At 26.7% G+C, this 26,534-nt stretch overlaps 4 protein-coding genes across 4 annotated transcripts; all 4 read right to left on the reverse strand.

The window, feature by feature from the left end:
- Positions 1–1,920: 1,920 nt before the first annotated feature.
- Positions 1,921–4,463, reverse strand: LOC114186171 (endo-1,3;1,4-beta-D-glucanase-like). Its single transcript, XM_028074198.2, has 7 exons — positions 4,209–4,463; positions 4,068–4,089; positions 3,754–3,880; positions 3,015–3,105; positions 2,824–2,913; positions 2,380–2,480; positions 1,921–2,241 (listed from the first exon to the last, which is right to left on the reverse strand). Exons 1-7 carry the CDS (start codon positions 4,354–4,356, stop codon positions 2,095–2,097), a joined length of 726 nt encoding a protein of 241 aa, XP_027929999.1. The 5' UTR covers positions 4,357–4,463; the 3' UTR covers positions 1,921–2,094.
- Positions 4,464–7,951: 3,488 nt separating this feature from the next.
- Positions 7,952–9,812, reverse strand: LOC114183723 (endo-1,3;1,4-beta-D-glucanase-like). The gene is made up of 7 exons (XM_028070840.2): positions 9,576–9,812; positions 9,435–9,456; positions 9,175–9,301; positions 8,857–8,947; positions 8,656–8,745; positions 8,388–8,488; positions 7,952–8,253 (listed from the first exon to the last, which is right to left on the reverse strand). The coding sequence occupies exons 1-7, from the start codon at positions 9,721–9,723 to the stop codon at positions 8,107–8,109; spliced, it is 726 nt and encodes a 241-aa protein (XP_027926641.1). The 5' UTR covers positions 9,724–9,812; the 3' UTR covers positions 7,952–8,106.
- An 8,777-nt stretch (positions 9,813–18,589) lies between these two features.
- Positions 18,590–20,833, reverse strand: LOC114183692 (endo-1,3;1,4-beta-D-glucanase-like). Its single transcript, XM_028070805.2, has 7 exons — positions 20,652–20,833; positions 20,424–20,445; positions 20,124–20,250; positions 19,905–19,995; positions 19,697–19,786; positions 19,238–19,338; positions 18,590–18,933 (listed from the first exon to the last, which is right to left on the reverse strand). Exons 1-7 carry the CDS (start codon positions 20,797–20,799, stop codon positions 18,790–18,792), a joined length of 723 nt encoding a protein of 240 aa, XP_027926606.1. The 5' UTR covers positions 20,800–20,833; the 3' UTR covers positions 18,590–18,789.
- A 702-nt stretch (positions 20,834–21,535) lies between these two features.
- Positions 21,536–24,438, reverse strand: LOC114183693 (beta-glucosidase 24-like). Its single transcript, XM_028070806.2, has 13 exons — positions 24,261–24,438; positions 24,090–24,159; positions 23,918–23,976; positions 23,727–23,802; positions 23,548–23,625; positions 23,370–23,457; positions 22,989–23,244; positions 22,759–22,875; positions 22,434–22,644; positions 22,316–22,347; positions 22,117–22,219; positions 21,862–21,973; positions 21,536–21,783 (listed from the first exon to the last, which is right to left on the reverse strand). Exons 1-13 carry the CDS (start codon positions 24,420–24,422, stop codon positions 21,612–21,614), a joined length of 1,536 nt encoding a protein of 511 aa, XP_027926607.1. The 5' UTR covers positions 24,423–24,438; the 3' UTR covers positions 21,536–21,611.
- Positions 24,439–26,534: the final 2,096 nt, after the last annotated feature.

Genomic DNA, 26,534 nt, shown 5'->3' on the forward strand with positions numbered 1-26,534 from the left:
AAGATGTATGTCAATTAAAAAAATTTTACGTCTCACATTTGAATATTTCTATCATTTTTTAATATTTTTATTTATTGTATATTTTCTTTTCACATGAGAATGTTTAATACTCTTAATTTAAGTATTTAATAGCACAAACCTTTCGTTTACTAAGTAATACAAAAAAATCATTTTCTTATTATTATTAGTTTTTGTTTCATTTGAAGAACTTTTGTTTCGCTAAAAGAATTTTTGTTATTTCTCAACCATTTAGTATATATGTTGATATTTGAAAAGTTTTCTTAGATCTCTAAGATATTTCTCAACATATCATGCCCTTAATTATACATTTGTTTTTCTTTGTGCCATTTCTTTCAATAGTCTCTCAAATTGTTTGTAAACATTTGTTAATTTTTTAATATTTTTATTTGTTGTTTATTTTCATTATGTAAAATATCATTTCGATATAGTTTATCTAATTATCTTTTATTTTCTAACTCATTATCAATCATACTGTAATTTTTTCACTATAATTGTATAAATAAATTTTATTTACTATAATATAAAAATTTAATGTAATTGTCATGAATATTTTTTATCACCATCCAACATAATTGAAGTTCAAAAGATACAAGATGTATGTTAAAATTTTATTATTATGATTATTATTTGTTCTTTGTATCATTTTGATCAAGTAATAAATTATAACTTTTATTAGTGTATAAAAAAGAGATTCATTGAAATTTAAAAGCTTGAAGTGAACAAACATTTAATATATATATATATTTTAATTTGAATATTTGTTTTCCTTTTATATTTTTTAAAAAATATTTTTAAATTTTATCAACTAGGTTTCATTAATGTTTGCAAATTTAATAAATGTGTTGTTTCTCATTAAACTTTATTTGGTATTATAATCTAAAATGTAAACAATTATAATTTATTTTAAACTTTTATTATGATTATTATTTGTTTTTTGTATCATTTTGATCAAATAATGTATTATAACTTTTATTAGTGTATAAAAAAGATTCATTGCAATTTAAAAGATTGAAGTAAACAAACATTTAAAATATATTTTAATTTGAATATTTGTTTTCTTTTTATATTTTTTAAAAAATATTTTTAAATTTTATCAATTAGGTTTCATTAATGTATGTAAATTTAATAAATGAGTTGATTCTCATGAAATTTTATTTGCTATTATAATCTAAAATGTAAAAAATTATAATTTATTTTAAACTTTTGTTATGATTGTATCATTTTGATCAAATAATGTATTATAACTTTTATTAGTGTATAAAAAAGAGATTCATTAGAATTTAAAAGATTGAAGAAACAAATATTTAAAATATATTTTAATTTGAATATTTGTTTTTCTTTTATATTTTTAAAAAAATATTTTTAAATTTATCAACTATGTTTCATTAATATTTTCAAATTTAATAACTGTTTTGGTTCTCATGAAATTTTATTTGGTATTATAATTTAAAATGTAAACAATTATAATTTATTTTAAAGTATTTGATATCGAAGAAACAATCATCCTTCTAATATTGAATATTTGATAATATTATCTTTCCTTTACTATAATTTTTTATTATTTTATAAAAATTAATTAAAATTAATATTATAGTAGTAAGAAAATGGGTATATGTACGAGATTATACTCGTTATCCGGTTGGGATGAGGATGTGACAAAAGTTTGATACCCGTTGGGTTTGAGTATGGGGAGGAGGTGAATTTTTTTTACGGAGATGGATATGGGATAGCGAAACTCGTGTCCGTCCTGCCTCATTGTCATCCCTAATAATGACTGCACGTGTTACTTCGTGATTTTTTTATTTTTTAATTTTTATCTAAAAGTAAAAGACACACTAGTTTGTTCTAAAACAATATACCACACCCTTAATAAATTTGGAAATAACTTTAAACAGGGCATTTAAAAATTGGGTTCTGTCAAATATTTTTATGGTTAAATCTGTCACAGTCTTACATTTGTCCTGATACAATTTATTGGTTTCATCATAAACACAACGTGGAATGAGAAGCTCCTCTTCTTCATCATCCAACCAGACACAATGATACAAATGAAACATCACATGACAGCATTTCTCAGTACTTCTTAAGATGTTTATCAAACCAATTTATCATGATTTTATGAGCCTTCCCTGCAGCTTTCACAGCTTTTGGATCATTAGGATCGTACCTCACAGTCCAACCGTGTGAGACGTTAGGAAATATCTTCACATAACTATCAATCTGCACAAAACAAAGGAAAATCAGTACACAACTAATAAAGTGCACAGATATTTCACTAAATATGTCCATTAATGGCCATACAAAATAAACTACAAATATTGGATAACTAAAAAGTGTTAATTATAAGTTTCATTGTACCTCTGGTTTAGCATTTAAGACTTGTTGAAATTGCTTTATAAGCTTTGGAGGAGAGATAGTGTCATGCTCAGCTCCAAGTATAGCAATCGGAACTTCAACGCCTGAAAAAGATCAAATAACTGCTTTTCAGAATTGTATCTTTATTCAACCATAAACAAATGGTAAATGAAAGACGGCACAAAAACAGATTTACAAGTATTAGGTTTACCGAGGGGTTTTATTGGAGAGAACAAATATCAATGAGACCTGAATTCAATTTCATAAGACATTGACACCATTCTCAATCTAAATGGTTTTAAGGGACTTGATTCTTATATAGTGTTCAAATTTTTCATTTTTACTCGATATAAAATTTAGACTCACATTTAAATTTCTACGATACACTGTAACAAGTTGAATTCACAAAAAAGTTGAAGTTTTTGTGATCTGAATGAGAATTCATACCACGGATGTCATCTGCAGTGATAAATGATGGATGTAATAGCACAGAAGCTTTAACAAGTTTGGCTTTTCCAAGGTTAGTTACGGTCCTAGCTGAGAGAAACAGTAGAAACAGAACAACACATTACAGATTTATACTTAAGGTGACCTGAAATTGCAGAGTACACATTACTAATATAGTGGAAGCCACTTACCACCCCAACAGAAACCAGCAACTCCAACAGCAGAAGCACCTTTTCTTTTCAAGGCTTCAATAATAGGTTTTGCGGTTTCAATTCCTTTTGCCTGCACATTTAATAGCCAGTGTCAGAACACTTTTTTCAAATCTGGATTCTGTGTGCACGCATATTGTTTTTCTGTTCTCTCTTTAAAATATTTTGGTAGTTATTAATTTTAAAATTTTAAAATATATCAAAAAAATGTTAAAGTACCAATGTAATATATCTTTAATTTTCAATAGATAACGGTATAAAAAAAATTCGATAGAGAATCTAGATTTTTTTCTAGGTTTAATATGGTCTTCTCTTTTCATTTTTAGTGAAAATTAAAATTAATTCTATTAAGAAATCTTGAACCGATCTAGTCTTGTATTTTTGGAAATTCGTGAATTTAATCCTTTTAAATAAATTTCATTAAATTTATTTGACATTTCAAACACATCTTATTATAGTATTTTAGTTTGTTTATACCATTTGACATATTATTTTTTTAATTGTTAGATGAGAAACCCGTTTAAAACATTAAATAAATTTAAAAAATTTGATTTAAAGAACTAAATTTACATATTTCTAAAAATAGGGGATTAAAATGATTCAAGGTATTCAAAAGAGACTAATTCCAATTTGGAATAAAAGTTGAAAGACAAAAACATTTAACTTTTTTTTTTTCTTAACGATAACGATCAAGAAAAATTATCATAAGCTAAGAACTAACCGGGTCATGATCTTTGAACCAGGGATCGAAAGGCCTGCTCACATTCCCATCAGTGTAGGGTTCTCCATGGAAGAAGTCAGGAACAGCCACAAAATACCCGTGGTGTGCAACCTTGTCTGCAATTTTCCTAAACAGTTGAAACCATTCAAAATGTTGTTATTAAATTATTTTAAGAATTCAATTGATTTTATGCCTTGTTGCCTCCACAGAAATAGTATTTGCTTACAAAGGAAGACATGATATATAGCCTCATACCAGAGAATAAGCATAGAGAGGTAAACTCAGTAAATTAATAGTCGTTGAAAGTAACAAACCTTAAAAGTGGCGGTTTAAATCCTACAAGACAAAATGAAGAAGGAATGAATCAGAAGAAGAACAAGTCAGTGGTTTCAGTATTCTATAACAAGAAACAGAACAGAACCCAGTAATAATGTTTGGAAGAAAGAACAGCATACCATAAACATCAGAAATAAGAACAATGGCAAGAATGGCGAGAGGAGAACCAGTGACGTAGGTGTTAACACCAGCGATGTTGGTAACATAACCAACACCACTTGAAGTATTGAAAATGGGATGGTTTGAAATGCATTCACCTCCCACCATTGTTGTCTCTCTCTTTTCCTTCTGCTATACTCACATTCCTAACTCCCTTTCACCTTATATGCATCACTGATGCAGGGTTTCAATGGTCATTACAATCAAACTTTTGAATTGCTTCATTACTATTATGTGTGGATAACTGGTGTTGACCACTTAAAAAAACAAAATTTGAGGTTTGTAACATGCAGTAACATAAAAGCCGCTATTAAATTATGCTATGTTGATAATATCTGTCAGCCATATATACACGGTTTAAGTGTTGTTTAAAGTATTTTTCTTACATCTCTCATAAAAGTTTCTTAAATATTTGTTGTGATTGTTACTTCATTTTTAAGAAATGATATTATAATGATAACGTATTTTATAAAAAACTCCTAAAAAACTTCTATTTTTTTATTTAATTATGTTAAAAAATTACTTAGAAATTTGTTTATTTTATTGAAAATTTATTTATTTAGAAATTTATAAAATGTTATCTTTGTCGGTTTTCAATCACAATAAATTAAAAATTAAGTAAATAATAAATATAATAAGGAATGTTATTTTGAACATTGAAAATAATCTTATCAAGAAAAATGTTTGAAAAGTCTAACACATGCATAGTTGTATTAATTTCTTAGTATATTATATTGTATCTTGAGCAGGATTGTTGCCGGCATTTCAGTTCCACACTCTGCACATTTCGAATATTATAAACACTGAAAGTAACACTCAATGTTGACTGGTAGAGTCAGAGTGGAAGGTGTACAGTGTTAGAATTTAATATTTAAAACGTGGCTAATAAATTATTTAGATAATGATATTTTAATTTATTTTTTTATTTATTATTCTAATCTTTTTTAATTATTTATTTTGAATTTTTTAAATGATATGATGTACAAATGATGAAAATGATCAATTAAAAATGATTAAAAGAAATTGATCAAAATATTATTATCTAAATTATTTTATCCTCTTAAGGGTTTCAAACAAATGGCGATAGATTGAATATCTTTATCAAGAATGATTTTCGGGTTTCACTGAAAAATGAATGCTATGATCGATTTGTTCCTAGGTGCAGTAGATAGACATATCATCACATGATATCTAAAAATCACAAATCGTCTAGACGATGCAGCTAATAATGCATTCGTTAATTATAAGTTAAAATACTTTGTTGGTACTCATTTTTTTTTATCAAAATTTTAATTTGGTTCTCATAATTTTATTAATTTAAATTAATATCAATTAGGTTATTTTCGGTAGTGTAGAACTAACATCGTTAAGTAAGTGTCACGTGTCAGCTTTTCATTTTCTGGAATTTTTGAATTTTATTTTATTTTTTTTTTAAATTTTTTTAAATTTTTAAAAAAAATCTTTATGCCACGTGTCACGTTTGTAGTGTACCACGTGTCAACCTAATACAGTGATACATGTCAAATTATGGTTTGAATCTCAATTTGGTCATCATATTTGTTAATTTGATTTGATTTGAGTCCCAAATTTTTTTAAAAATTTTCAATTTTAGACACACTAAATTTAGACCAAATTTTACTTTTATATAATGTTGTGACTATTTTTATTAAATATTTTAATAATATTAATTGTATTTAATATTAAAATTTTAAATATATTTATTTTAATTTGTTATAAAATTATTTTAAAATTTTACATTTGAATTTATAAAATTGTTATTTTTAAGTCAACTCTAAAATATTGTTGATATAGAATGTTATACAAATATTTCGAATAAAAATTTATTAATCTATATATTTATAATTTTAAAATAAAATTTAAATAAAGTTTAATGTAAAATATAAATTTAAATAAATTAAATATTGTTAAAAATATGTAATAGAAATATCACTTGTAATAAAAATATCATCATTACATTTATATAAAAATTAAATTTGGTCTAAATTTGGAGCACATGAAATTAAATTTTTTTAAAAAAATTTGGGACTGAAATCAAATCAAATTAACAAATATGAAGACAAAATTGAAATTCATACAATAATTTGACACGTGTCACCATATTAGATTGACACGTGGCACACTACAAACGTAACACATGGCATAAATATTTATTAAAAAAAAATTCAAAAATTTAAAAAAAAATTCAAAAATTCAAAAAAAAATTAAAAATTCAAAAAAACGAGAAACTGACACGTGGCACCTACTTAACATGTTAGTTCTACACTAACGGAAATAGCCTAATTGATACTAATTTACAAAAATAAGGACCTAATTGAGATTAATAAAAATGCGAAGACCAACTTGAGATTTTGGTACAAAAATTAGGATCAACGGAGTATTTTAATCTTAACTATAATTGCAAACTAAAAATTATAATAAATATTATCATATTTTATTTTTAAATATATAATAATTTAAAAATTATATTTTTATTGTAAAAATCTTAGTTTTATTATTCATTTAATAATTAAGATATTTGTACATATATTTAATTTTTAATCATTATTATATATATTAGTTAACATAAAAATCAGTATACATATATGATTCGCATTGAAAATATTAGTTAGAATTTTAAATTTAGAAATAAGAAAAAGTGTAGGTTCTTTCATTTTTAATTGAATATTAGAGTTTTTTTTCTTTAATAGATAATACTAAAAACTAAATAAATACGATTTTAGTCATCTTAGTTATGAATAGAGTTTAAATAAAATTAAAAAAAATATATTTATATATTAAGCATGCCTAAAAAAAGTTAATAAAAATTTGAAATTTTTAAATTACGAAGAATATAAAGGAATTTTATAAAATAATATTTATAAATACGAAAACAATGTAATTACAGAATATATATACCTAATTATCTGTAAGCATCACTGAATTTTATTCTTGACAGTTTTGTATACACATCTTTGGAATTTATTTAGAGAAGACGTGTTGTTTGATGGATGACAAATTTATAATATTTTTTAGAATAGACAGGGACTCGTCAACTGTCCAATTATTAGTCATGCTCCAATTCATTATTTATTAGGCCAATCTTATTTCAAATAATCATATTATTAATTCTCAAATAATATTGAAAGCAATATTAAATAAAATAAAATTAGTTGATTAAAACCGAAAATTTTATTAAATGGAAAAACTTTATAGTTTTGCTTTGAAACAATTTATGTTTGAAGCTCAATAAATTAGAACAAAAATTTGTTAAATTGTGGCTTTTAATGCAAAATAAATTTGAATATGAGCTTGCAAATTTAAGACCAAACACACACACAAAATTGTTGTATTTCAACAAGCATTGTTTTGGTTTTCATTGCTATAACATTTTAGGATTGGAATTTTATTGAGGTTAAAGGAGTCAATATTTAGGTTAAAATACATATTTAGTTTTTATGTTTGTTAAATTTTGTCATTTTAATTCAAATATTATTTTTTTAATCAGGTTTCCATTTTTATTAATTTTGTTCAATTTGATATTTTTTGTTGATACTGCTTAAATAATGAACGGTAATGAATGGTGATGGTCACATGGATTTTTTTATTTTTATTTTTTATCTAAAATTTAAAAGACATACACTAGTTTGATCTAAAACAATATACGACGCCCTTAATATATTTGGAAATAACTTTAAACAGGGCATTTAAAAATTGGGTTCTGTAAAATATTTTTATGGTTAAATCTGTCACACTCTTACATCTGTCCTGATACAAACACAACGTGGAATGAGAAGCTCCTCTTCTTCATCCTCCAACCAGACACAATGATACAAACGAAACATCACATGACAGCATTTCTCAGAACTTCTTAAGATGTTTATCAAACCAATTTATCATGATTTTATGAGCCTTCCCTGCAGCTTTCACAGCTTTTGGATCATTAGGATCGTACCTCACAGTCCAACCGTGTGAGACGTTAGGAAATATCTTCACGTAACTATCAATCTGAACAAACCAAAACAAAAATCAATACACAACTCATAAAGTGCACAGATATTTCACTAAATATGTCCATTAATGGCCATACAAAATACAAATATTGGATAACTAAAAAGTGTTAATTATAAGTTTCATTCTACCTCTGGTTTAGCATTTAAGACTTGTTGAAATTGCTTTAAAAGCTTTGGAGGAGAGAGTGAGTCATGCTCAGCTCCAAGTATAGCAATTGGAACTTCAACGCCTGAAAAATATCAAATAACTGCTTTTCAGAATTGTATCTTTATTCAACCATAAACAAATGGTAAATGAAAGACAGCATTAAAAACAGATTCACAAGAAAATAGAAGCACTATAACAAGTTGAATTCACAAAAAAGTTGAAGTTATTGATCTGATTGAGAATTCATACCACGGATGTCATCCACAGTGATATATGATGGATGTAATAGCACAGAAGCTTTAACAAGTTTGGCTTTTCCAAGGTTAGTTACAGTCCTAGCTGAGAGAAACAGAAAAACACATTACAGATTTATACTTAAGGTGACCTGAAATTGCAGAGTAGACATAGAAGAGGAGATAAAAGAACACTAATATAGTGGAAGCCACTTACCACCCCAACAGAAACCAGCAACTCCAACAGCAGAAGCACCCTTTCTTTTCAAGGCTTCAATAATAGGTTTTGCAGTTTCAATACCTTTTGCCTGCACATTTAATAGCCGGTGTCGGAACCTTATTTACGAATTTGGATTTTCTGTTCAATTTTTCAGTACTGTTTATCTGTCGTGTTTTTAAAATATATTAATGATGGTTAATTTTAAAATATAGTGTAAACACAGGAGAGCACTAAAAAATTCAATAAATAATCTGGATTCATTTTTTTTCTTAATGACAATGATATGGAAGAAATTATGGTAAAGTAAGAACTAACCGGGTCATGATCTTTTAACCAAGGAGTGAAAGGCCTGCTGGCATTGTCACGATTGTAGGGTTCTCCATGGAAGAAGTCAGGAACCGCCACAAAATACCCGTGGTGTGCAACCTTGTCTGCAATTTTCCTAAACAGTTGAAACCATTCAAAATGTTTGTTATTAAACTATTTTAAGAATTCAATTGATTTTATGCCTTGTTGCCTCCATAGAAATAGTATTTTCTTACTCAGTAAATTAGTAGTCGTTGAAAGTAACATACCTTAAAAGTGGCGGTTTAAATCCTACAAGACAAAATGAAGAAGGAATGAATCAGAAGAAGAACAAGTCAGTGGTTTCAGTATTCTATAACAAGAAACAGAACAGAACCCAGTAATAATGTTTGGAAGAAAGAACAGCATACCATAAACATCAGAAATAAGAACAATGGCAAGAATGGCGAGAGGAGAACCAGTGACGTAGGTGTTAACACCAGCGATATTGGTAACATAACCAACACCACTTGAAGTATTGAAAATAGGATGGTTTGAAATGCATTCACCTCCCACCATTGTTGTCTCTCTCTCTTTTCCTTCTGCTATGCTCACATTCCTATTCACCTTATATGCCTGACTGATGCAGGGTTTTAATGGTCATTACAATCAAACTTTTGAAAGGACGTGCCACTTGCTTATTTAATATTATGTGGATTACTGGTGTTGACCAAAAAAAAAAGAAGACAAAATTTGATGTTTGAAACATGCAATACCATAAAAGCCGCCATTAAATTATGCTATGTTGATAATATCTGTCCACCCTATATACACAGTTAAGTGTTGTTTAAAGTATTTTTTCTCACATCTCTCATAAAAGTTTCTTAAATATTTGTTGTGACTGTTACTTCATTTTTAAGAAAAGTTATTATAATGATAAAGTATTTTAAGAAATACTAAGAAGCTTCCTTTTTTTTATTTAATTATGTTAAAAAAATTATGTAGAAATTTGTTTACTTTGTTTAAAATTCGTTTATTTAGAAATTTATAAAATCTTATCTTTGTCGGTTTTCAATCACAATAAATTAAAAATTAAGTAAATAATAAAATATAATAAGTAATGTTATTTTGAACATTGAAAATAATCTTATCAAGAAAAATGTTTGAAAAGTCTAACACATGCATAGTAGTATTAATTTCCTGTCCTTAAGTTATTGTATCTTGAGCAGGATTGTTGCCGGCATTTGAGTTCCATACTCTACACATTTGGAATATAATAAAGACTGAAAGTAACACGCAATGTTGACTGGTAGAGTCGGAATGGAAGGTGTGATGAGTGGCCGGTGTAAGAAGTGGTCGGGAACATGTCGTCCCAATGGAGACTGAGTAATTCTATTAGGTGGAATACAATTAGGTCTAATTAAGGCAGCTCAATATTGATTCAGTTTCAATAAACACGTTATATTATACCATCATACACACATCACATAGGTACTGTCGTGTTTGGCATTTTTAAATATACGTGATATTATATTAATAGCAAATGATAATATAATGTTATTAAGTTAATATATAAAATAAAATTATTTATTAAAAATAAAATAAAATATATAAAAAAAAATGAAAAAATAATTGTTGATAAATAGAGAAAAAGAGAAGAAGTAAAGATATACAATTTTATAAAAGAACTTGTAAAAGTAACGGTTAATTCTCAAAAGTTTAATAAATAATTATATTCTAAAGAGTAAAATTGATATTTTGAAATGTGGATATAAAAGAGATAATCTCTTCATGTATCTTTATATATTGTTATAGATTAAAGTGTTAATAACTTGAATGGTAAAGTGAACAAAATGTAATGTTGGAATATAATATTTGAAACGTGGCTAATAAATTATTTTATGCTCCTAAAGGTTTGAAACAAATGGTGTTAGATTGAATTTCTTTATGAAGAATGATTTTCGGGTTTGACTGAAAAAATGAATGCTATGAGATTGTGATCGATTTGTTCGTAGGTGCAGTAGATAGACATATATCATCACATCATATCTACAAATCGTCTAGATGCAGCTAATAATGCATTCGTTAATTATAATAGCAAACTAAAAGTTATAATAAATATCATCATATTTTATTTTTAAATATATGATGATTTAAAAATTATATTTTTATTGTAAAAATATTAACTTTATTATTTATTTAATAATTAAGATATTTGGACATATATTTAATTTTTAATAATTATTATATATATTAATTAACATAAAAATCAGTATACATGTATGATTCACATTGAAAATATTAGTTAGAATTTTAAATTTAGAAATAAGAAAAAGCAGAGGTTCTTTCATTTTTAATTGAATATTAGATTTTTTTTTCTTTAATAGATAATACTCAAAACTAAATAAATATGATCGAGTTTAATTATATCTTAGTTGTAAATAGAGTTTAAATAAAATTAAAAAAATTAATATTCATATATTAAACATGCCTAAAAAATGTTAATAAAAATTTGAAAATTTTAAATTACGAAGAATATAAAGGAACTTTATAAAATAATATTTATAAATACGAAAACAATGTAATTACAGAATATATATACCTAATTATCTGTAAGAATCACTGAATTTTATTCTTGACGGTTTTTTGTACACATCTTAGGAAATTATTTAGACAAGACGTGTTGTTCGATGGATGACAAATTTATAATATTTTTTAGAATAGATAGGGACTCGTCAACTGTCCAATTATTAGTCCTGGTCCAATTCATTATTAGGCCAATCTTATTACAATATATTACAATATGATTCAAATAATCATATTCTTAATTCTCAAATAATACTAAAAACAATATTTTAAATATTAACTAAGAGTAGTACATGATTAATTTAAGATTCTTCAAATTAAATAGTAGTCAATAATCAAAATGTGACAATTAAAACTAATTACATATTAAAAAATAATATAAAAATTTTGAATTACCAAAATAATATACATATATATTGTGTAATAACTGATCATATTTATTATAATAAAAAATATAACAAAGTAGCATAGTTTAATAGTTAAAAAATGTAATACTACATTTGTCGGAGCATCTGAAAAAACTAATAAACTGATATTTAATATAAAGAAAAAAGGTTGAGAGAGAGAAACTTTTTTTTTTTTCAAAAGAGATTTAGAGTATGCACTCTTATCGCAATTAATTTAATATAAATGGCTTGAAAATTCTTTCAACCATATTAAAACCATATATCAAATTTTATGACCAAACACTGGGACCTATATAGAGTTGAGATTCTCTATCATTTGTGTTTAGAATGAATTAAGTATTATTTTTTTTTTTGGAGACGTGTTCAATACAATTTTTTTGAAAGATATTTATTTGATATTTTGATATTATGTATCTATATCCACTTCAGTTTGGGTTTGCATATTAATTCTAAGTGTTTTGAATGAGATTAGATATAATCTACTGGTTTGATAACATTATGATCCTTAGATATGTACTAGAACTATCAACAAAAGTCAACTCATTCTAATTGATGTTGATCTTTAAATCATGCAAAAATATAAATTGAATAATATCATTCATCAGAAAAACAAGGCTTAAATACATTTTATCCTTATTTTCGCCACATCTCTAACACCTCATTTAATTAATAATGCTAATTAAAGGAATGTCACGCAGAATAGTATTAGAAACAAAGTCCTGGAGTGTAGACAATATTCCTCTAGATTATCCAAGAGAAAATCCGAATAAGAAAAGGACACACTACGATGCCATAACAAAGTATAAAATATAAATCATCAACATTTAGAATTTTAAGCCTAAAGACCAGCGGTACACGGGCCATAGCCCTAAAGGAAAGTCCAAGTAAACCTAGATCCAGTCCAAGCAGACTATGCAGCGAAACCTCCATCACCCTGATGATTACGGGGAGTTCTCACCTCTGCTCACATCAATAAGTTGATGATCATTGCAAAAGAAAAAACCACACCACAAAATATACAACAAACAACAGAAGGGTAAGCTAGAGCCAAAATTAGTTTTATCATGCAATCAGATATACTTTCACAATCCAATATACATACATCATCCAAGCAGATTATGACCTTCCAATCAATACACTAAGACTCAACTCGACTCATCCGGATACATATAATCTGGTCGGATTCAGCGGATGCTTGCACTTGTGGTGGATACCTCTGTTCACCCCCGAGCTATGTGTTACAAGTGTTACAATGAATCAATCCCTCACACACAAGGTTATCCCTTGGTGAGTTTCAGGCCTTCTGCTACTCTCACCACAAGAGTCAGTCCGCTCTAAGTGAGACTAACTGACTCCTTAGAGTGTCAAGATGCAACCTTACCTTGAATCCTTACCAAATTATACAGATGAGGCACCACCATGGACACCCACTAATAAGGACCATGGAATTACGTCCCGACCACTGAAACACGACTCTGAAATCCCACCTAGAGATCTCAAGGATTTACGTACTGACAACATACCAATCACATTCCAAACAAACAAATAATATTGATCATGCATTTAACACCTCACGCCATCCTTTGTAACCCATCCTCATTCATATTCCATGTTGATTTTATACCATCCCATTCTTCCCAATTCGGGGATATAGAACTTCATCTCATACCAATACCATGCCATCAATGTAACCTTATTGTTCATATCGAATTCATTACCACATATATAACCAACCATTTCATTGAAATCGCATGCCAAGATTTATCAAAGTTCATCATTCACACTCCATGAATGCATACCAAGACATACATATATCACAAAATAGTATTCATCCCAAATAAATGAGTGCTAACATTTAAATACTTGAAATTCCATACAATCAAGCACAACCCACAACCATAATTCTTACACCAAAATTCTCAAGAAAATTTATTATCACAAAACCAAAATCATTGCAGTAATGCGTGACACATTTCTCAAGCTATAGACATCTAATTGACAATCCAACCAGACAAACCATAAAATAGCATGTTATGAACCACATGTCAAAATTTGAGCTCAATCCAACGGTTAATGAGTCGGGAAAGTCAATTTTACTAAAATTGCGCATATCAGAAAAATACACCGTCGCCCAGCAAGCCAAGAAACTCGCCAACGACTGTGCGACGCATCAGAATACGAGAAATGACGTTAAACATCACAGTTTCATGAATATTTGAACCCCTAACTCAGAAATATACCAAAACTAACGTTTTCCAATCATTTAAGCATGAAACAGAAACGAAAACAAACCACATATTTCAAAAACGCGAAAAAGAACCTAGCTTCCCTTACTTGGAAAAGGGCTAATATTGGACTTCGACTCTTAAGCCAGCGAAACCAGTAGCTCCAAGGACAGATCTATAACTGAAACAGTGGCACGACAAAGGAGATTGGATTCACACAGTGAGTCCCGACATAAACCACGAAAACAACTTAGAAAGGCTAGGTTCGAGAACTAACGGGAGACGGAGGTTGAGCTCACTTGAACTTGGGTAGATCTCCAAACCCTAGCAGAGGTTCTGTGGAGAGAAAATGGTGAGTTAGGACACTGATTTTCCAGAATGACTTGCAATTGAGGGACCTTGGTTGCTTTAGGGGCCTTGGCACCATATGGGCCAACCCTTTAGGCCCAACAGTGTGGCAGCCCTTAACATTAGGTCACTCAATAAAATAGGATTTTACAACATCTATTTAGTTTAGTTTGACATAATTTTATCTTACTGTTCAATTAAATATAATTTTGATCAATTTCATTTTTTTCTAAAGACGTTTAAATAGTTAATGTATATGAATATATTTATTTTTTTTGTTTTCTATTTTTTTTTAAATTTTAAAATAATGTTCACATGTCAAGTCATATTATTAAAAAAATTCATATTTTCTGTTCATTTTGTTTTTAAATTATTTTTGCAGGAAATACTTACAAATTTTGTTATGAATTTTTTTTATAGGAAATTGTTGTCAATTCTTTTGCAAAATATTTTGTATAAAATAATTTTCACAACAAATTTTGTAGAAAATACTTACAACTCTTATAATTTTGTAGGAAATAATTATCCACGAAGGAATTACTTGTCAATTAATATTCTTAGAAAAAATAGTAGGAAAAAGTGTTTTATTGCAAATTTTTTTAACAAATTTGCAAAAAAAATTTCATGTAATATGAGAATTTTTAGTAGTGTCAACATCGTGAAACACATATCAACTCAGGGTTATATCATTATCTTTTGTTTAATTCAATCCATATTCATTATTTTCGTTATTTTTGTTTGATTCAATCCTAATTTGTGTTAAAATAAAAAAATTTTATTGTTCTAGATTGAGTCTAAAATAAAATTTTATATAAATATTTTTATTAAAACTCACATTTTTATTAATTATTTTTAAAATTTAATTATAAATTATTAGATTTAATTATAAACTTAATATATTCCTTAGATTCAATTATTAAATAGAATATAATTATTATAATATTAATATAACATAATTATTAAATTTTTCCTTCTAATAATTATATTATAAATACACTAATGTTTATAAAATTGATGTTTAAAAATATTAAATTTATGTTTTACTTTATATTTAAAAATATTAAAAATATTAGAAATATTATATTTATGTTTTACTTTACATCTAAAAATATCAAAACATTTTAGAAATATTAAATTTATGTTTTACTATTAATTATATGCTATTTAATAATTAAATCTAACAATTATATAGAGTTTATAATTAAACTTAGTAATTTATAATTAAATTTTATAAATAATTAATAAAAATGTCAATTTTAATAAAAATATTAGTATAACATTTATATAAAAATTAGACTAGTCTCAATTTGAAAAAGACAAAATTATTTCATTAAAATAGAAATTATGACTGAATTGAACAAAAATAACAAATACAACTAAATTGAACAAAAAAATGACATAATGATGAAGTGACATGTGACGATCAGGTTGACATGTGTCACGATACTAACTTGACATGGAGACAATTTTTTTAAATTAGAAAAATTCAAAAAATCTAAAACACTAAAAAATCTAAAAAATTTAAAAAAAATCATAAACTAACACTTTATATATAACATTCACATACACGTTAACTATCTAAATATCATTAACACAAAATATCAAATTGATCAAAATTATAACCTAATTGAACACCAAAACAAAATGAAAACCAAATTAATAAAAAAAAAAAAATAGGACCAAAAAAATATTTAAACTAAGAAACATTTTCTCAAAAGATCATGCGAACATTTAGATTTATGCTACTGTGTCTTCTTTCATCTTATAAATATGTATATGTCTTTATCTCTGGTTTATCCACCATGAAAATTTGACTTATTAACAAGGAATAACTATAATAAAATAATATAAAATAAGTAAAAAAAGAAGAAGAAAAACTAGACTTAATTAAAATTTCAGTTTCTCATAAATTAAAATCTTTTTAATTAAGACTTTATTAAAAAAATCATTTTATTAAATATCTAAAAATTATATACTTTAAACATTTTTATTAATACTCTATTAAACAGTTTCACTTTATTGAATATCTAAAATTATATACTTTTCAACTATGTTTCTCCGTTTATTTTTATTGTTAAGTTGGTTGAAGTAATCATTACTCACATATCTTTACATAAAACATAATTAAACTTTAAGTTTTTTATAGTTTTAATACAAAGGGTTTGATTTTATTTAAATATTAGTCATCGGGACTCAGAAAATGTAAAGATTTTATACACATAATGCAATCAAATTTTACAATAAAAACTCAATTTAAAAATATCTATACTTATAAAATTCTTAAAATTTAATTAAGTAAAAAATGTATAATAAAAATAATACAACTCAAGTAAGAAAAATAACCCACCAAAGTTTATTCTTTATTAACATTTAAAGGAAATAACATTTCTGATCTCCTATTGAGCCCATTGTTAACATATTCGTTGAATTTGCTGATAAAATAAAGTGTTTGCGATAATCCATTGAGTTACTGTTTAACAAATATACACCTTATTCCATAGAAAAATGCAACTTGTGTGCCTTTTAAAAATTAATGCATCAAACGTTTGGAGAATTATCTTATGATCATATTAATTAAGTGACGTAACAGGAAATATTTTCATATTATATATTTTCTTTTGATAATGGAAATAATTCATTTAAATAGCAATCGTTATATTAATAACTGTATGTACAGACAAAATTTAAAAATTTAAATTCAAATGTATGTATTTAACATTCACTAATATAAACGTTATACTTTTAGATAATTATTTTTTTAGAATTAAATATGATTTTTGTATGTATTTATCGTTATATTAATAACTGTATCTAAGGACAGAATTTAAAGTTTTAAATTCAAATGTATGTATTTAACATTCACTAATACAAACATTATACTTTTAGATAGTAATTTTTTTTATAATTAAATATGATTTTTGTCTTCATATTGTTATGAAAACTTGCGTTTAATCTTTAAATTAAGTATTTCATTCTCTACTTTATAAAATTATGTAAAACACTCTCTTCATAAAATAACATATGAATTATATAACCTTTTTACTTATTAAATATCACATATGATTAACCGATATTTTATTTGGGTTACGTATTCATGATTGATACCTCATAATATTTTATATAGATTTTAACAATAGAATGTTTTGATTTATAAAACATTAGTTTATGACAATAATTATTTATAATTATCTAATTTGTTGCTTGGTTCATGTTGATTCTCTTATTATTTTTTTACTCAATTTAGTCTTTTAATTTTTTTTTAAAGTTTAATTTGGTAATTTTTGTTAGATTGATATTAGCATTGTGTTTGTGTAGGTCACATCTCAATTTGTGGATATTTTTTCTTAATTTAAATTGTCACGTGTAAGTGTCAAGTTATGGTTGTGTCTAGTTATAGCGATTTTTTTTCTAATTTAGTCATCCTATTTAAATTTTTTATTCAATTTAGCCTCTTTATCTTTTAAAAGGATATAATTTCCTCTCTAAGACCAAATCAGTAAATGAGGATAATTACAAATTATATATACATATTAAAATGATTTTTTTTAAATTTATACATAAAATAACTCCATCCAAATATTCATATTATTTTATTGGTTAAGTTTAATTTCTAATTTAATCTCAAATGGAAAAGATCCAAATTGGATCATTTTAAAAGATAGAAGGACTAAATTAAAAAATAATTATTACCATTATTACCTGACAATTTTAATTTTGAAAAATTAATAAAAATTAATAAAGAATAATAAAAAATTAATTTTTTTATAAATTGACATATAATATGTCTGAACGTCAACTCAATAAAAAAAGGACTAAATTAATCTTTTTAAAAAAATTAAATGATTAAATTGAATTAAAAAGTAATAAGAGACTAAAATAATCAAATCAGCAAATTAGATTATTAAATTAGTTATTAATACAACATTTGAAAATTAGTTTTTGTCAAATTTTAGGTGGAAATTGGGAACTTTTTTTTGTCAGTTTGTCGTACCCATAACATATGGTCTGACAATTTTTTTTATCAAACAGAGAATTATTATGACATATTGGTACAATAAAAAATCACATTACAAGATTTCTTATTTCTTAAGATGTTTATCAAACCAATTTATCATGATTGTGTGAGCTTTCCCTGCAGCCATAGCAGCTTTTGGATCTGTAGGGTCGTATCTCAAAGTCCAACCATGTGAGACGTTAGGAAATACTTTTACATAACTATCAATCTGCATAAAACAAAAATTGGTACAAAGTCATAAACTCCACTAGAGAATACACAAAATTGACCCATAAACAGATACTTTGGATGCCTAAAAATGATTAATGTAAAATCATTTGGTCCGACTCAAATTTTACGTGTCTAACGTAAAAGCTAGCCAAATTTGTATAACTAGAAAAAGACAACAATGACTTGCAATAATAATATCAAAAACACATACGCAACTAATTACAAAAGTTAATTACCAAATCATCAAGTTAATACTAAATTAGAATACATAATCAGAAAAAGAAGAAAAACATTCATGGTACCTGAGGTTTAGCTTTCAGGACTTCTTCAAATTGTTTCAAAAGCTTTGGAGGAGAGAGGGAGTCATGCTCTGCTCCAAGTATAGCAATTGGAACATTAACACCTGAAAAGATCAAGAATTAACTATTTGAGAATACAAACATCTCAATCACTGGTTTAAGATTTGTATCATTATTCGACCATTAAAGAAATGGTAATGAAAGACAGAAAGAAAGGAGATTTAAAAAACAAAATACAAAAAAACTGATCTCAGTCATTACAGGTGTTCTTTTTGAAATAAAAACAACATTAGTGATTTTGAAACGTTTTAATCATTCATAAAGAGGGATTTTTCTTGGTTCTTGCATGAAAACATGTTTAGTTAAAGCAAATTTTCCTTTACGAAGGTACTACTTGAAGTTGGAATCGTGTACAGAGAATATGTAAATTAAGAAACAATCTAAAATATTGAGAATTCATACCACGGATGTCATCCACAGTTATATATGATGGATGTAATAGCACAGAAGCTTGGATAAGTTCAGGTCTTGCTAGGTTGGTAACGATCTTGGCTGAGAGAAAGAGAAAAAACGCAGAACATTCTGTGAATTATTCCAAAGGTGACCAAAAATTGCAAAATCACACATAGGAGAGGAGATAAAGAACACCAATTCAGTGAAAATCACTCACCGCCCCAACAAAAACCAGCAATTCCAACAGCGGAAACACCTTTTCTTCTTAAGGCTTCAATGATAGGTTTTGCTTCTTCAGAAGGTTTTCCCTACAAATTTAATATGCAATGTAAGCATCACACAGAATGCAGTGCAACTTTCATACAAGTCACAAGTTGTAACATGTGAATCCTCTGTCAAAATCAGAACAAGAAAGTATAATTAAGTAAGAATTAACCGGTTCATGATCTTTTAACCAAACACGGGTTGGCCTCGACAAATTCTTAGGATCATAAGGATCATCATGCAAGAAGTCAGGAACCAGGACATAATACCCATGAGCTGCAACCTTGTCTGCAATTTTCCTTCACAATACATAACAGATAACATTGATCAACACGGAACACATTACATTAAATCGTTAAATCAACTGCGAGCTTCATTTGTGATTTAGACATTAAATTATTAAACTAAATGAGTGTTTAATTTGTGGTTTAGACGTTGAATTGTTAAATGAAATTTAATTTAAGCACCATACCTTAGCAGAGGTGCTTTAAATCCTGCAAAACAGAGATTGAGCGCCTGAAGTTAAATGAAGATAATAAAACTGATACACAAAACAAGGAAGTAAGAGAAAGCAATATGAGTAAAACTGATATGCTACAGCAAAACCGAAAGGAGCGAAATCACATATACATAAACATCGAACTGAATTATTCACACAGAAAGACTCGAATTATCGAAAGAGAAGAAGATTGTTGAATACCGTAAACATCAGAAACAAGAAGAATGGCAAGAACGGCGAGAGGAGAACCGGTGACGTAGGAGTTAACACCACCGACATTGACAACATGGCCAACGCCGCTCGAAGCGTTGAGAATAGGAGCGTTTGAAAAGCATCCACTTCCTACCATTTCTCTCTCTGTTTTCTTCCCTATGCTATGCTCTTCCCTCTACTCTTATATTTATAGGAAAGGGATTCTCTCCTACACGATTTCTCTGTGACCCTTTTCCACGTCTTTTACAAGCCGTTTGATGAAATCAAACTAACGGTTGAAATGAAAATTAGAATTAAAATATATTATGCTTTCCTCTCTCTTTTATATCTTTCCATAAAGTTGAAAAATAACTTTTTTTCTCTTTATTACTAGTTTAAATAAATAAATGCATTTAACAAGAGTAAACATTTAAAATATTAAAAAGGTTCAAATATTCAATGTATCACATATCTTTTTTGTATCCGTGTATGAAGATAGAGTTGAGAAAAATGGTCTTTTTTACTAATTTGGGTTTGTTTTTGAATTTATTATAAAAAATTATTATTATTATTATTTTTATTATTATAATTATAGAATTAATTTTTAACTTTATTGTAAATATTTTTTATTTATTTTGTATGTAGTTTTATAATTAAAAAAATGTTCAGTTTAGAAAAATAGTCAAATATATATTTTGGATTGTTACATTGTTAGAATTTCTTTTAGAAAAACAAAGAAAATATAATATTATTTTAATGAAATATTTATGAAATTTTCTACTTCACCTTACTGTAAAAGTACAAATAACAAAAATGTAATTAATATTGTTTTACCAGACATATCAAAGGATTGGAGGGAATATTAAATAAACTTCATTACATTAACTAAAAAATAATAATAATAACACACACTTTATTGAATATTATTAAATAAAATTGGCATTACATTAAAGAGAATGCCCTCAAAGTCTAATCTCTATGAAGAAAAGCTTTGAACCATTTTGCGGATTGTTTGGCATGTCGCTTCAAACCACTTTTGTGATCCACAAAGTTTAGTCCAAATCGAACTACATAGCCGTCTTTCCATTCAAAGTTGTCTAACAATGACCATGCAAAGTATCCTTTTACGGTTACGCCATCCCTTATAAAATCAACAAAAATAAATTTAAATTAGAGTTAACAAAAATAAATATTATTGTGTGAAAAATGATGAATTTACCTGATTGCCGAGAGTAGATAATAAAGATGGCGGTAAAAATAATCAATTCTGTAAGTATCTTGAAGCATTTCTTTAACAGATAATGTTGGATCAGTGTAAATATCACCCATGCCTGTTAATAAAAAGTAATATACATTTATGTCAGAACAAAATAATATAAAGATTCAAACTTTATATTGAAATTCTTATTTTTGAATAATTTTGTTCAAATATTCACTTTTTGAAGACAATACAAATGAATTTTGATATAATTACCATTTTCTGTGATGTAGATCAAAGGTCTATTGTAAACATTATTGGTATGAAGCAACAGTTTTCTAAGTCCTTTGGGGTAGACATATAACCAACTTGGACCAAACTGCAAGTATAATTACAAATCAAGTTATATAAAAACAAAATAACTAATAACAATATAACATTATGTTTCTACAATTTGACATGAACAAATTCATACCCGTGGACCAATAGGAACTCCGTTGCGAACAGCTGATAAATGAAAATGAAAGAAAAATGAGATTTTCCTATACTCAACCTTTATAACTTAAATAATTGATATATAAAAGGTTTCTCACTTATTTGATTGACATTAGCATCTGTAGTGTAACTAGGTTTGTTGGCTTTGGATGTATTGGCAGCATAGTTAGTGGTGTAATAGTTCAGTCCAAGAAAATCATATGAACCAGCAACAAGTTTTGCTTCATGTTTTGAAAACTTGGGCAACCTTTTACCAACTAAAGAACGCATGCTCTTTGGATATCTTCCATATGTCAATGGCTCCATCCATGTACCTTAATTATTGTTACATACGGAAATATCAAATTTGAGAATGGTTGAAAACAAAAGACATAATACTGTCTTCAATATTAATGTGTGTTCTGGTGTAGAGTTAAGCACTTACCATCCAAACATGAAGTCAACTGCTCTTATGGCTGCTTCTTTATCAGCTTCACTATTTGAATATGGTTCATACCAATTCGAATTAAGTGTTATTCCGATGACTCCTATCTGAGTGCTCTGCATAAAGTGTTTTGAATGTTAATTAAATAGTAAGAGTGTTATACCAGAATATTTGAGTTCTCACATCAATGTGGATATCTAATAAAATATGAAGATTTAAAACTAAAAACCTGAAATTTGCTCTTGTAGACATGTACGGCGGCTGCATGAGCAAGTATTAGATTATGTGAAGCTATGTAAGGTTCTGTTCCTGAGTCACCACCGAAACAAGTTGAATCTAGCCATTTGGAGCATCGACCTGGTGGAAAGCTTCCAACTGCATAACCAGTATTAGTGAAAGTCCATGGCTCATTCAGAGTAATCCAGTATTTCACCCTGTTTCCAAAGTGCTTGAAACAAATTTCTGCATAGTCTCGAAAATCGTCTCTGAAAAATCAAGAATACAACAAAATCATTATTTTAAATATCATAATTATCATAAAATTTAGCAGATTTTTTGTAATTATGCTACTACTGGTTTTTGAATAGAAATGATTTTTTGTATAACTTACACGACGCGACGACTTAAGAAACCTCCGTATTCTTCTTCCAGAGTTTGGGGAAGATCCCAGTGAAAAAGTGTCACATATGGTTCTATACCTGCAACATTAATATTTATGTACGTTGTCACTTACCATAAAATGTAAACTTTAATTAATAAGAAACAAAAGAGTATAAAAGAATTTTGACCGTTGGCCAGCAAATTATCGATAAGGTTGTTGTAATATCTGATTCCTTCTGGGTTTATACCTCCACTCAGTTTTCCATCTATATATGAACAACAAAAAGAATTGAAATTGTTAATGTGAAAGATCCAACTACAATAATTTCAAAAATATAAATTGTTGATCAACTTTGATCGATCTGACTTGGTAGGATTCTAGACCAAGAGATGAAGAGTCTGTATGCATCCATATTCATATTCTTCATTATCTGAACATCTTCCTGTTATATAAACATAAAACAACATCCGAAAAATAATTAATTACTTTGAGGGAGAGAGATAATTGGTTTCTTCATTAATCCTATGTTGTCATCATCACTAAAATTTGAAGTTTACCTTGTAGCGATGATACTGGTCAACAGCTACATCTCCATTACTTTCACCCCTTATCTTCTCTGCAAGTATTACACATTTATAATCACATCATTATCAATGATTTTTAAGTTTAAAAAGTACAATACTATGATATCATATTACAGATTGAAACACAGAAAAAAAAAAAAAAAACCTGGATATTTGTGAGTGTATGCATCCCATATACTTGGTCCTCTTCCACCTTCGTTTGCCGCACCTTCGTACTATACATACATATACAACGAAGAAACATAAGAAAACAATGCAACGCAAGGTTAGGTTGAAATGTGAATGGTTTTTCGATAAAAATAAGAAAAACATTTACCTGGTAAGCCGAGGATGCTGTCCCGAAAACGAAGCCTGTGGGAAAACTGCTTCGATTCAGAGAAAGAGTTTCGACAACATATGACTGGTGTTGCGCAAAACCAATCGGTGAGAGTGTGGTAAGAGCGAAGAACACCAACAGAATAAACCCTTCACGTGCCATCTTCAGTGATGAACACCTGTTTCTGCTTATTGCAACAATGCTACGTGTTAACGTTCCCTTACACAATGCTAAGGATTATAAATATATAGATAAACAATTATTGAAGTTGACTTTCGTCTAACCTGAAGCAACGTTGCTTGAAGTGGAAAGAGTGAGATCTGCGGGAAGTTGAGTTTGATTTTCCAAGATGAAGACTCAAGATCAATCTCCAGAAATTTCTTTAACTCTATGGATAGCGAATGAGCATTCCTTGTAAAATAGGGAGTATATATGACTATCGCGACTCACTACTAAATTTTAACTACTTTCTTTTATATTTTTATATGATATATTCTGAGTGATTTTAAGATATTAAACAGAAGAATAAAGAACCATTCAAAATATGTCATCTAAAATTATAAGATAAAGTTGTCAAAATTTAATAGTTAAACTATCATTGTACATCTATTTATAGGTTTTTGCACTCTACTACAATAAAGATTTAGATAATAAAAATATGGAAAATTATATTTTTATAAAGTTTTATTAACAAAGTTTTAATAAATTACACGTGGTAATACTTTAATAGATAAAATAAAAGTTTAATATCACTTTAATAGATGAAATAAAGGTTTGATATCACTTTAAAGAGAAAAAAAAAATCATCATAGTACAAATATAATTTTCATTCAACCAGATTAATTAATTTACCATCAGTTTTTAGAAAAATCAATATTTTAAATAAAATCTTATATTAAAATTGCTTCATTCTCTTTCTTTAGTAATAAAGAATAGTTCTATAGTCTCTTATAATATAAATATTCAATGTATCAATAACGTTATTTTCTTTTTAAGGGGAATTTATTGTGTAAAGAAAATTTTTTGTTTGTATACGAAGATAAAGATGAGAAAAAGTAGCATGTTTGTTTCACATGATATGTATGATAATTTTGTGTGGATTTATAGGAAGAAGACTTTAACTTTAATTTGATTTCTAATACGTTTTTTTTACGTTGAAATATATATATTTTAAGATTAAATGTTAATAGATGGTTTAATAATAATTTAATAACGAGTGAAATAATATATTTAAGAAAAAACAAACTTTATCATGATAAATTATAACTCATATATATTCTCATATAATATTAAAATGTATTCTTTAAATCAAATATAATTTTATAAAATCAGTTATCAAAATGTATACTTTAAATCACATATAATCTTATAAAATTAGTTCGTAGATAAAATTTAGACCCATTTAAATTCTATAAATTAATCTTTTATTTGTAATAGACGTAAAACTTTCAATCATCTGACATAGAAAATAGTGAAAGTCATAATCACCCATATTGCTCATATACTTGTGTGGAATTTATGTGGACGAACCCATGAACCCACCCTGAAAAAGAAAAAAAAAAAACACATTTATGTTAACCATTACCCACATAATTGTTTCTGTCTTCCGCATATAACTCAATTCGAGCCATAAGCATATGTTAGTAAAAAGTAGCTTACAACTTGATTTTTTTAATATCCAAATTCACAATAAAATACTTTCAATATACAAAATATTAGAATTATATTATTTATAAATATTTTTATTACAAGAATATATATATATATATATATATATATATATATATAATATTTATAAGAAAATTAGATCAACTAATTTATTAATTTTTAGAAAAATTAAAAGATACAATTTATAGTTTGGTGCTCAATTCAATTCTAACCATATCGTATTGATTCCTTATCATATATCTATAAGTATAATATTTATAAGAAAATTACTATACAGATATAATTTTCCGTGAACATATATATTTAGTAGATTAATTAATTTATCAAATTTAAAAATAAATAAATAAAAGATATAATTTATAGTATTGTACTCAATTCAATTGTACCCATATCATATTGATTCCCTATCATATATCTATAAAGATAATATTTATAAGAAAATACTTTACAGATATAAATTTCCATAAACATAGTTATTTAATAGATTAATTATTTTATCATTTTTTAGAAAAATTAAAAGATATAATTTATAGTTTCCTACTCGATTCAATTGTAACCCTATCATTGATTCCTTATCATATATCTATAAATATAATATTTATAAGA

Source organism: Vigna unguiculata, chromosome 5, assembly GCF_037176805.1.
Source record: "Vigna unguiculata cultivar grain cowpea cultivar isolate G323 ecotype 2 chromosome 5, ASM3717680v1, whole genome shotgun sequence".
NCBI classification, from domain to species: Eukaryota; Viridiplantae; Streptophyta; class Magnoliopsida; order Fabales; family Fabaceae; genus Vigna; species Vigna unguiculata.

Coding starts and splice junctions, on each gene's coding strand:
- LOC114186171 (XM_028074198.2), bottom strand. CDS start 4,356: ATGGTGGGAGGTGAATGCATTTCAAACCATCCCATTTTCAATACTTCA. Junction 3,106..3,753: donor GGTTCAAAGATCATGACCCG/GTTAGTTCTTAG, acceptor TTAAATGTGCAG/GCAAAAGGAATTGAAACCGC. Junction 2,242..2,379: donor TCTTAAATGCTAAACCAGAG/GTACAATGAAAC, acceptor TGTTTTGTGCAG/ATTGATAGTTATGTGAAGAT.
- LOC114183692 (XM_028070805.2), bottom strand. CDS start 20,799: ATGGTAGGAAGTGGATGCTTTTCAAACGCTCCTATTCTCAACGCTTCG. Junction 19,996..20,123: donor GGTTAAAAGATCATGAACCG/GTTAATTCTTAC, acceptor TTAAATTTGTAG/GGAAAACCTTCTGAAGAAGC. Junction 19,787..19,904: donor TGCTGGTTTTTGTTGGGGCG/GTGAGTGATTTT, acceptor TCTTTCTCTCAG/CCAAGATCGTTACCAACCTA.
- LOC114183693 (XM_028070806.2), bottom strand. CDS start 24,422: ATGGCACGTGAAGGGTTTATTCTGTTGGTGTTCTTCGCTCTTACCACA. Junction 23,803..23,917: donor ACCAGTATCATCGCTACAAG/GTAAACTTCAAA, acceptor TTTATATAACAG/GAAGATGTTCAGATAATGAA. Junction 23,458..23,547: donor CGATAATTTGCTGGCCAACG/GTCAAAATTCTT, acceptor TTAATGTTGCAG/GTATAGAACCATATGTGACA.
- LOC114183723 (XM_028070840.2), bottom strand. CDS start 9,723: ATGGTGGGAGGTGAATGCATTTCAAACCATCCTATTTTCAATACTTCA. Junction 8,948..9,174: donor GGTTAAAAGATCATGACCCG/GTTAGTTCTTAC, acceptor TTAAATGTGCAG/GCAAAAGGTATTGAAACTGC. Junction 8,254..8,387: donor TCTTAAATGCTAAACCAGAG/GTAGAATGAAAC, acceptor TGGTTTGTTCAG/ATTGATAGTTACGTGAAGAT.